At 48.0% G+C, this 12165-nt stretch overlaps 1 protein-coding gene across 1 annotated transcript in view; it reads right to left on the bottom strand.

The window, feature by feature from the left end:
• Positions 1 to 12165, bottom strand: part of BARX2 (BARX homeobox 2) — a 65604-nt gene that overhangs the window by 12211 nt on the left and 41228 nt on the right. The window contains exon 2 of the mRNA XM_081123524.1: positions 3704 to 4010. Coding sequence (XP_080979650.1) covers positions 3704 to 4010 — 307 coding nt within the window. The remainder of the gene's footprint in view (positions 1 to 3703; positions 4011 to 12165) is intronic.

Genomic DNA, 12165 nt, shown 5'->3' on the forward strand with positions numbered 1-12165 from the left:
TTTTACTGGAACACAGACATGCTCATTCGTTCACATATTGTCTATGGCTGCTTTCATGCTACAACCTTCACGTTAAGTAACTGTGACAGAGACCATATGGCCCACAAAGCCTAAAATATTTACTCTCCTGCCCTGTACAGAAAAATATCTGCTGCCCCCTGGTAGATAATCCTAGAGTGAGAGGTGGAGCAGGGATTCCAATCTACTTACACCTGACTTACACTCCTCCTATACAGGGGCTCAGCTTCACCACCATTTTTTGGTACAAGTTAGGGCTGTCAAAGGGAACCTCTTGCTCAAGCTTTTGTGAAGAAAATGCAGGGATGATCCGTCACAAGGAGTAGCAAACAACTGAGTGGAGCATATGAAATAAGGCTTCACTCCTCAGTCCTCAGACTATTCCTGTTGACCTATGTTGCTAAGAACCCCAGGTCTACCTGGGCAACAACTGGAAGGACCAAGCCCGGAGCCCACATTAGCTGCCTCCCTGTGGTTCCAGTCCTGGTCAGTGGGCCAGTGTGGACTTCTAAGACCGCAACTGGGGAGAGCACCCTTGAGACAGCATAAGCAGAGACCACCATTTTTGAAGATCCTGGGTTTCCGAGGATTGCTATTTGTGGAGCTAAGGTCTGTCATCTCACACAGGCCTGCGCAGCCACCAGCCTGAGCCAGGGGAGTCTCAGGTGTGGGTTCTCAGCTGCACCTTTCTCCACCTGGGGGGTAACAAGCAACATCTCGCCATCAGGAGGAGCACTGGGTACAGGCAACGAAGGTTCCAGGTGCTAACTCTTGGCACTCCTAGGTGCACTGCCCATCCTCCTGCTTTGACCAGAGTGTACAATTGAAACTTCCAACAATAAAAGCAGTCTTCCTTCGAAGGACTTCCGACCCTGTCTTAAATCTGCATTCACATATATCTGGTCGTCCCAGTAAAAGGGCTACTGAAAACTGACAGTTTTAGTGAAAGCGATTAACAGACTGAAGCTAATGAACTCCCATTGCCCATAGCACTCAGCTCTCCCCACTAAGCACTGCCTCCCAAGCGGTCATTCATCAAGAACCAAGGACCCAGGGGCAGCCCACAGACTCCTGCTGTCCCTGGAGACAGGTCCTCCCGGGCTCCCACTGGGCCTTCGAGCCGGTTCACCTGAGGCCATCAGGTGCACTCGTCACTGGAAGATTCGTCTGCCACTGCGTTAGCAAATGTGTTAGCTCACTTGGGAAAAATGCACCGTTGGCACACTCTGGCTACGAACACACTTCACTGTCATCAGCTTTCTCTCGTTACCTGCCACCGTTACAAAGTCTCACTTCCCTGCATATTCACTTAAATGGGGTCACCTAGGAAACTGGAGAAACAAACAGTGGGGCGCAGGGAGAGGGCCGTGGGAGGAGGCAGCGCTCATGGCCCTGGTCACGTAGAGAGGCGAGGAACATCTGAGGGCAGGTTAAGGCGGCAGCTCCGATGCCAGCCAGTGTCCTCCCCGCCAGGCGAGTTCATGGGTCCTGGGCAGGTCACCTGAGGGTGCCTGGGCAGGTATCAGGAAGCCCCAGGAGGTTTACTAGGAACTAACATTACTGTTAAAAGAAATTCTCTGACTCCTAGAAAGTAAGCCTAAAATTTGACCCATGCGCGCTGAAGGCCTTTCGGTATGCCACCAAGCAATTCATAAACATGGTGCCCAGTTCTCCTGGTTTCCCAGGTATGTGAGCTCTTCATTACACGCTGGCATCAACGTAGCCATTTAATACCTAGAGATCCCATCCATTAATTCCCCAACTCACAGACTGTCTCCATTATCCACCCAAAGGCACCCCGAAGGCTTGTGCCCAAACAGAACTCACTCTTTCCCCACAAGGCCCCCTCCACCCTCAGCCTTCCAGCTTCAGCGAGTGGCATCCCTATTTACCCGGTGGCCCAGCCCAGGAGCCACAGGACCTCGGCCTCCGTTTCTCGTCCTCACGGCATTGCCAATCCTGTCCCATCTTCGAAACTGCGCTCCAGGCTGTTCTCTCCTCTCTCTTCCCACTGTGCCCACCCTCACTCAGGTCTCCAGTGACTGTGCCTAGACTCCCAGGTGTCCCCGCTCCCAGGTGTCTTTTCTCTCTAATCCATCATCCTGGTGCCACCAACGTGAGGATTCTGAAATGCAAATCTGGCCACGTCACTTCCAGCTCTTAACGGCTGCTGATGGGCGGGCCTAGACAAAGCGCGCGTCCTTGGCTAGCATGCGAGGCTCTTCTCACGTCTGCAGTCTCCTCTCCCACCAGGCGCCCCCACACACCTAAAGCTGGAGTTATCCCGACCACCTGCAGTTCCTTCAGTGTGCCCAGCGAGCATGCTTCTATGCCTTTGGTATGGCATCCCCTCTGCGGAATGCCCTCTCCCTCCTGCAATGAAAGCTCTTCTGAAATACCACCTCCTCCGAGAAGCCCTCCCTAACCCCACTGACACGCTCAGCAACATCCCTGTGCTCCTACTGCCCTCAGCAACATGCCAGCACCAGCACCCAGCTCACTGTGCTGTAGCACCGCAGTCACTTCCTTCCCGAGATCTCCTCCAGAGCAGGACTTTTGTCTGCCACTTTCTGGACCCATAATCCCTTCTATAGTGCCCGGCACAGAAGACCCTCAGCTAACAGCTGGTGGGCGCTCAGCTAATTGGCTCAGTTAACAAATTCCCTTTTAGTCCGTGATTTGCAGATCTCACTTAAATGTTTATCAAACAGCTACTAAATAGCATTTGAGCTTCCCCCCCTTTCTCCTGAAGGGCACTCCCAACAGACACAGGATCCCAATGAGCTCAGCCGTCTCCAGAGTGAGTCTGAGGAACAAGGTAAGACAGACGCTCTAGGATATTTTTCAGTTAAAATGCTCAATTAAAGCAAGGGGGTGAGGCTAACGCCTCTGAGTAAAGCAGGAGTCACACCCTCATCTGCATCTCAAGTTTAAAGAAGGGATCTGGGCCAGGTCCTCCTTGGTCTCAGCCAAGTGGTTCTGACCTGATAGTCATCAAATTCCCCAGGACATCTGACAGCTCCTCAACCCAATCAATCCAGCTCGTCCATCAAGAGCCAGGCAGCAGATGGACCAGGGAGAGCTGGAAAGTGAGGAGACTGCCCGGCCGGGCGTGGCCCAGCGGTTTGAGCGTCAACCTGGGATCCAGGCGATCAGGGTTCGATTCCCGGTCAGGGCACATGCCCAGGTTGCAGGCTCGATCGATGACTCTCTCATCATTGATGTTTCTCTCTCTCTCTCTCCCTCTCCTTGCCTCTCTCTGAAATCAATAAAGATATATTTAAAAAAAAAAAAAAAAGAAAGTGAGGAGACTGAGAGCATGGATCCCAATTCCCGATCCAGTCCCGCCGCATCTGATCCTGAGTGTGAGTGACTTTAGACGCCAAGCCTGAGCCACCAACTGCTAAGCTTTACCTTGCTGGTTATACTGGTGTAGTTTAGTTAAAACATGGAGAGACAGTGAGGAGTGCAAATGCAGCTACAGGCAGGTTCCTACGGGGCCCGGTGTGAATTCCCCTGGGCTGGATGCTGTTAAACTGAGGCTGAGATGATGTGGGCCAAGGATTAGACCCTGCCACACGGTTCTGCATGTACAGTCCTGGTGGGGGGGGGGGCACAGCAAGAGCAAAAGGAGCCTCCCCTTCTCAAGCGCCTTCACTGCGACAGGCCCTCCCCGTGTCCTCACCTGTCGGGGGTGGACAAGTACTTCTGCTTCTGGAATTTCTTCTCCAGGCCCATGAGCTGCAGCTCGGTGAAGATGGTGCGGCTCCGGCGGGGTTTCTTCTGCCGGGGAGTGAGCTGCTCTGTCTCCGACTCGCTGCTGCCCAGAGGCTCGCCGCCGGCGACCTCAGCAGGGGCGGCCTCGGCAGTGGCGGCCGGGTGGCGGGACAGCGGCTGGGAGATGCCCGGGGCGGCGGGGACCAGGTGAGAGATGACTGTGGGCTGCCTGGTGATCACTGAGAGGAGAGGATATGCCCGAAGGGAAGCGGGGCCTGGAAGACAAACAGGGAGCGGGGTCACCCAAGGAGCAGGAGTGGAAGGAGGCCGGGGGCCCCTGGAGGACCACTTGCTGAGACCGTCTCACAGGGGGGCCTCCAGAGCGTAAGGAGGTGGGGGGAGCAGCAGCTCAAGACCCTTAAGGGCTGGGTGGGCAGGAAACGTGCAGATGTGCTCAGCCTGGCCAGTGAGGCCATTCAAGTCCCCCACGGCCAGAAAGGTTCCTGCAGGTCCTTGGGTTTTAAGGGACTCTTTCCCCTGCTCTCTCTTTTGAACCCCTAATTATGGTTTCAGAGATATGGGTCGGCAGGACTGAGCAGATGAAAAAGAAGTAGTCAGAAAATCCTGGAGAAAGCCAAAGTAGATCTAACATACGAACTGCCTGAGAGCCCCCTGTGGTCTTTATAGCAACACATGGTTGTAACCGTGAAAGCCTCCTGAGAAGCCTGTGTACCTTGAATCATAATATTTTCCAGACCTGGAAGGATGCTTAAAGGTTATTTAATTCAACTCCTTCATTTCAGAGACCAGGGAACAGTCCCAGAAAGGCGGAGCGACTTGCCTAAGATCACGGAGCTCGGACACGCAGATTCAGGAATCAAACCAAGTTCTTCTGGCTTGAGGTCCTGTGCTCTTATCACCACATACTGAGTCACATGGGTACATCGTTTAGGAGAGGGAGGGTGCAAGATGCATTTAATTCACATGAAGGCGCAGGCGCACTGTGACTAGCTGCCCACAGAGCTGCGTTGAGGAGGATTCTGAGCGTGGGTCGGAGCCTGGCTGAGCAACGAGCTGAGCTGATTAACTCTGTCTGCCAGGGCACGCGGGGGCGGATGGTTTGGTGGCGGACACACTAGTTATGCGACACTCCCGCCTTAGGAATCTCAGGCAAGAGTCCTTTTCTGTCCAAGAATATGTTATGTCTTTCAAGTTCAAGTAAAAAAGCTCTTCCTCTTCATGATTCAACAGTATCAAGTTTTAAATGTAAACCATTTTATCCCCTGGGCCTCAGTGTTGTCTTTCACATCGTGAGTAAAAGCAGATCATTTCGAAGAACCCTTTAAACTCTAACACGCCGATGCCACGTTAGGATCCGTCATCCAGGCCCATCTTGTTATCTGATGAAAGTCAAGAAGACTCGGGGGCTGCCCTCTGAGACTCAGCCCGGCCCTGACCACTCGCGGTGAGGCCGGGCAAGCACCTGAGCCCACAGCACTCACGCTGGCTCTGGGTTCAAAGAGACGAGTGTCACGAAGCACCTGCTTGTGTTCTCTCTCTCCTCCGGGCTGGCATTTCCCTTCTCACTCATTCCTATGCTCCTGTTTTGGACCCAGTCATAGTTATCAAAGCAGATGACTTCTCTTGTTCTTTGACTAGTAAGACTCAGTCAAAACCACAACATTGCTAAATAATAAATCACCAAGGGCTACGACTTCCAGTAACTCTCCCGCCAATGCCAACGCTTGAGGTTTTGTGTTGTAAGTTCCTTTTCAGAAAGAAAAAAGCACCTGGGAATATTTTATAAGGACACCTGGCCAGTGGTGTGGGATCTCCCAGTGTACAGTGTGAAATGCTACTTCTTGAAAAAGATTCTAACATTTTCTTATACAGGCAGAAGATGCTTCTCATCTCAAACCATCACTTGACTCCTTTAATTCTGCCATTTCTGTCTTTCTTTACTCAGCAGGCTAACATAATCTGGAAACCCGAGAGCTTGTCAATACAGGAAGGGGCTAGTGACCTACTTTTAAGTGAGACTTTTAATGACTAGAGTCTTAGCTTTCTCTTTTGTAGGAGAGTTAATTTTATTATTTTTTTCCTAACATTGAAAAATATTTTGGAAGTGTGGTAATACTTAGTGTTGACAAAGATATGGGGAAATGGGCATTCACATATTGGTGAGTGTGTAAAATAGTATAATCTTTGAGAAAGACAAATTAAGCAGTATTTATCAAAATATTGGCCAGGCAATTCCACAATTTGAGACCTATTTGCAATGGGCACAAAGATCTGTGTTCAAGCATGTTCACTCCAGTCTGTGTATAACAGCGAAAAGGGGGAAATGACCCATATACCTATCAGTAGGAACTGGTTAAATAAATTGTGGTTCATCTGTATCTATTAAAAAGAATAGCAAAAAGGCTGAGTGAGCGAGGTATAAGGTCTTATAGGCTAAAGCAAACATTTTGGATTTTATTAAGAATGTAACAAAACCACTGATGAGATCTGAGCTGGGGAAGGACATGATCTGATCTGTGACTGCGAGATCGCTATGGCTACTCTGTGGAAGAAGGCATCAGGAAACAAGGAATATCCTGGGCCAGAGGCGATCACGGTGCAGGCCAGAGCGTGAGAAGGTGCGGTAGGGAGAGGCAGTCGGATTCAGCGCGTACTTTACGTTTAGGGCTGAAAGAATCTGAAGGACCAAACATCCAGTCTGGGAGAGAGTGTGGTGTGATGCCTGGGCTTTCGGCCTTAGCAACGAGAGGAACGGCGGTGCCATTTACTGAGAGGGGGAGACTAGGCCACGAGCAAGATTAGGCAGGAAACAGTTTTCTAAACTGACAATATTAAGTGCCGCTGAGGATGCAGCGCAACTGGAACTCTCGTACGTTGCTGGTGGGGGATGCAAAGGGTACAGCCTCTCTGGAAAGCAGTTGGGCAGTTTCTAATAAAGCTAAACTGTATGTTACCATTTTACCCAGCAATCCCCTCCCCTGGGTATTAATCCAAGTGAAAAGGAAACACAATAACCTGTACGCACATGTTTACAGTGGTGTTATTAGTAATTACCAAAAACTGGAAACAATCCAGGTCTCCCTCGGGCAGGGATGGATAAACTGTGGGACATACGTACAGTGGACTACTACTCAGAAATTAAAAGGGAACAACTTATGGATACACACAACAGCGTGGATGAACCTCAGGTGCACTAGGCAGAGCAAAAAAAGCCAGACTCCAAAGGCTGTATAATTCCATTTATATGACATTCTGGAAAAGACAAAGTTAGGGGAGGAGAAGAGATCAGTGGTTGCCAGAGGTTAAGGGTAAGGGGAAAATTTGACTACATAGGAATTGGGAGACGGTTGGTGAGGTCATGAGACTGTTGTATTTGGATTGTGGTCATGGTTATACAACTTGAGGCATCGGTCAAAACTCGTAACTGTACACTAAAACAGTGAATTTTTACTGAATATAAATTAAAACAGAAACAGTTAAAATAAGTAAATAAGTATTTTAACCACTATTTTGTTTTTAATTACCAAAGTAATACAATTTTTATTAAAGAAACCGAAAACAATTCAGAAATATATAAAGGAGAAGTCTCCCCTCACAGCTTTCAACCCCAAATTGTAGAGATAGGCTTCATCATTGTTCCTATGTATTTACAAACATAAGTATGTTCCAAATATAGTAATATTTATGCTCATCTGATGACACACAGTTACAAAGTGTTTATCTTGTAAACTATAAATATCACCTTGTTTTTTCTAAATGCATAGTCAACAATCCCAAAACCCTGTGATGACTAGTCCAGTGATGTAAAATGCCAGCTTTAAGATACATTAAATTCCCAAAGAAATGAAGTTGGGGCCCTGCCCGGTGAGGCTCAGTTGGCTGGACGTGTCAACCCACACATCGAAAGGTTGCGGCTGGACTGCCGGTCAGGTCACATACTCAGGTTTCAGGCCGAATCCTGGGTCGGGGGCGTGCAGGAGGCAGCCAATCAATGTTTCTCTCTCTCTCTCTTTCCCCTCCCTTCCTCTCTCTCTAAAAATCAATTTTAAAAAATCTTAAAAAAAGAAAGAAATGAAGTTGGGAATTTCAGCCACCAGAATTCTGAGAATCTCCTACTCTCTAGAAAAGCAGCCACCCTGGGAAAGGATGTCCCTTGTCTAGGGCTGACCTCTGGGGAGGTGGTCACAAAGAGGGAAGGCATGGGTGGGAAGGAGGGAAGGCTGGGGGAGGCGAGCGCTAGGTTTCGAAACCAAGGATCAGAGAGAGGGTGGAGTTTGTAGAGGCTGCCGCCAGTCTGCAACACTGGGAGGGCGAAGGCTACTTACAGAGGATTTCTGAAAATCATTTAAGGGATAAACATACTCTTTTAAGAAAAACTAAAGATCTTCATGTTCAAGGCTTCTGTGGTCAGATGACTGTTGTCTTTGAATATAATTCTCTACCTACACTGGGCCAGATGGGGCCCTAGAAATAGTTGGGTTATATTATGTATACGTGTGTCTGTCTCTGAACTCTTTCCTATGGACTTAATATGTGAGCCTATTATTATGGATTTTTTAGGGAGTTTTGTTATAAGGTTCAATAAGTCTCCCCTCTTTATTCTTTTTACAAAATTTCCTTGGCCATTGTCATTAATTTATTTTTCCAGTCAAGTTTTAGAACCAACTCATTAGTCTCTTAAAAAGCAAATCCCACTTAAAATGTGATTACAGTTACACTAACCTAATAGATTAATTCAGAGAAAGATGATTCTTTTGATGAGCCTGTCTCTGGAAGGTTGAAAGCAATTGCTGTTGTTTTATAGTGGCTTTCAGATATTTATGCAATTCGGGCCCATAACACTTAAACTTAATGAAAACCTTCATTTAAAACGAAATAAAAACTACGTTTTAAAAAAATAAGTATCTTTTTTTCAAACATACATTCTTTTTGTAAGTTGATTTTTAGAGAGACAAGGGGGGGAGAGAGAGAGAGAGAGAACCATTGATGTGAGAAACATCGATTGGTTGCTTCCCATATGCACCCCAACTGGGGATCAAACCCACAACCTGGGTATGGGCCCTGACCTGGAATCAAAGCCGCCACCTTTTGCTCTACAAGACAATGCTCCAACCAACTGAGCCACAGCAACCAGGACAAAGCAAAAACTTCTGATGAATGACAGTGATTTAAGGCAACACCCTTCACCGAAGTCTATAGTTTCAGGACTCTTGACCCAAAGTTCTGATGCAAATTGTGACAAAACTGCACTGTCTCTCACCAGCTGAGAGCACCTTCTGATGCTGGAGGCACACACACAAAAGGCCACTAGGACGTTGACAAATGTTTGGAGGTGTCAGGAGGACCACCACTGTCAACAAATATAACTGTGGTGAGGCACTGTGTGAGTTTGGGGTATGGGATACATGTCTCCAGGGTTCAGGAGGAACAAGCAAGGCTGGAACAGGAGTGAGGGCGGGCCATGTGCGTCTGCAAAGCACTGAGTCTCCCTAAAGACCAACCAATGGGCACAGAAAAGTGAGACAAAATATACTTCAGCCAACTGCTTGCTGTCTTTTCTTGTTTTAATATATAATCAGATTTCCAACGTGAAACAGCATTGGCCCAGAGCTTTAATCTCACAAAGCGTTTGCACACGCCATTTCATATTCACATGTTGGGGATGTGAGACATGTGGTAAGCCACATATTTACATTTTGGCTAAAAAATCAAATTTGGGTTTTAAAAATGGGGGGACATTTCTAAATTAGTGCATACATTCGGGGGTATGTTGGTTACTGAGAAGACAGATAATGTATAACACTATGTATTAAGTATGTCTTTCTCTTTCCCTAGGAATTCTCACTATGTGAAACTGTTGACTGAAGACAGCTGCCTGCCACCCTTGGATTGTGTACATACACTTGTGAAATTCAAGCACATTGTCTGCTACTGAGCGGGACTGATGACTGTACTAAACCAGAGACACTGTTTAAGCAAACATATCTGGGGTTGACAAAAGGAGTGTAAACATGACCACAGTGAATGCATTTCCTAATAGTGTTTTCTTCCACCAATCCCCCTAACCAATGTCCTGCTGAAGGACTGCTATCAGATAACCGTGTGTATCCTATCCCTAGAAATAGTTTCCCTGCCAAATGTTTGGACGTTTTGAGAATCTGTTCTGGATCAGAAACCCTGAGCACACTGGTGGTAGGCTGGTGCCCAGGGACGTGCCAGGGAACTGGGATGTGGGACATTTGTAGGCTGAACCATGCCTTTTCCATTTTACTGATTCAGAAACTGTGAGCCATGGATGGGAGCATGCTTGGGCCACGCGCAGGCTCGTCTCCTCACTGAGTCCTTCGCTGCAGGGGCCGGGCCGCTCCTACGACAGCTGTACTTCAACGTCAGAGCAGAATCTCCAGAGGAGCTGTTGCTCCCACACATCTCCCGGGGGCTTCTCTTCCATTCCTCCAGCATGCCAGTCCCCAGATGGACTCTCCACACCCCCACTTCCGACTGGCACAGGGAGGCCCGAGGTCTGAGTGCATGAGAGTCTCCGAGCTGCCTGGCTGCCTGACTGATGTTCTGGGAGCGTGTGATCTATATGCCTGCTGAAAGTGTCGGAGGGACACACAGCACACACAGACAGGGGTGCACACGAAGGCAGCTGACCTGAAGAGGGACTCAGCAGAACAACCTCGTAGCTCTGGCTGTTTCCTGGGAAAAGCCATAAAACCACCCACACCCAAGCATTCCCACAGGCTCACACCCCTGCAAATTGGCTGGGAATTTGGGGTTTGGGGAGGCCGTGAGCAGATTACCAAAGCTTTCTTAGTTTCAATTCCCTCTTCTAAAAGTAGGGCTAGTAAGAGCTCTCCCTTGCAGGTAATTGTGCGGATTAAACGTGTTAGCATATGTCAAGTGCCCACTGGGCAGTAACTGCTCCTAGGTTCCCTTTCCTTTCCTCCTTTCACTTCTGTTGCTGCAACTCTGAGTGAGCCCAATTAGAGTGGATAAATCGTCTTATTAAGAAAGCAGACCTACCTTTGAATTATACACGTGTATCATCTTATCAGTTGTGCATTTGTGTGCAAAGCAAGATTCAGCAACACCAGAATCTGCAGGTTTTTCTTTGCCAAATAGAGGACTTCAAATGCCCCCACAGCTGTGCACTGAGTCTGACAGTGAGAGCTAAGGGAAGTCAGTGGAAGGGCCGACCTGGCCAGACATCCCTTAGAACTATCAGGGCTCCAGAAATAACTGCTTTGGTTTTGCAGCCTTGTCTAAAAAATTCACAGAGCAGCTTATGAGTTCACAGCCCTCCCCAAGATTAGGCATCGGCGTTGGTGGGACACAAGGCGGACCCAAGTCAATTTGTTTTAATTGCAGGGAAAACAGATACAGGGGTTAAAATTAATTTTCCCTGCTTTATGTTGAAAGTAGACTACAAGAAGGGCTGAGCTGTGGGTAAGTGGTGATTGGACATGAACGTCCAGTCATTGTTTGTCCATATGGATAATCTATAAGCACAGAAAGGAGGGAGAGCGGAGGAAAGGAAATATACAGAGGCTCTGAGTGGACTGTTAACTCTGCGACACACTTAAGTTTCTAGCCCAGGAAGAGTTAATGAAATAGATGCAGTCTTTATAAGTTAATGCTTTGTATGTCTAAAGAAAAGAGAAAAATGCTTTAAGAGGCCAACTCAAAGGCTTATAAAACATCTTAGGCATTAACTATCTCATTGGGGGGGGGGGCATTTTGATGAATTAAGTATAAATGAATTAGAAACATATGGAATAAAGTTATTCCAAAATCCACGAGACTGCCATAATGCAGACTCTGGAGTAAGTGTCTAGTTAAATAAAAATCTTAAGAAAGTTGACCAAGGTTGAAAGATAAAGAGATGAAGCAGGGAGATAACAGTTGGGAGATCTGGAAAAATGAAACGAGTTTGCAAAATAATCAGAGGACATCAGAGCAGCCCCGACAGGCCGATTGCATCATCAAAGTATCTTCTCAGAGTCTTGATTTTGCAAAGAGACAAGCTCGGTCTTATCACATTCAACCTGCAATGTCATCAAAACTGCAGCCGCCCACAAAAGCACCAGGCTACACTGGGAGCTGAGGGAAATCAAATAAGCTGGCCTGGCAGATAGGTCTGCAGACCTTCCATCGTGCCGAAAGTGCCATACCACCGCAATGCGGTCATCGTCCATCCGCTAGCCACCACCACTCCACGTCTCCCTCAGCCAAGAGCACGCTGAAAATGGCATTGTCTTTTTCCTCCTGCCCATCCTGCTGTCTGCGTCCACCCACACCTGCTTTCATCCATACCCTGTAATCGCTCACTGACGAAAAGCTTCCAGAGCAGCTGTTGTTTAGTACAAAGAGCGAATTAATCACTCCTGCCTCCGTGCACCCACA

The sequence above is a fragment of the Miniopterus schreibersii genome (genome assembly GCF_964146895.1).
Source record: "Miniopterus schreibersii genome assembly, chromosome: 20".
NCBI classification, from domain to species: Eukaryota; Metazoa; Chordata; class Mammalia; order Chiroptera; family Miniopteridae; genus Miniopterus; species Miniopterus schreibersii.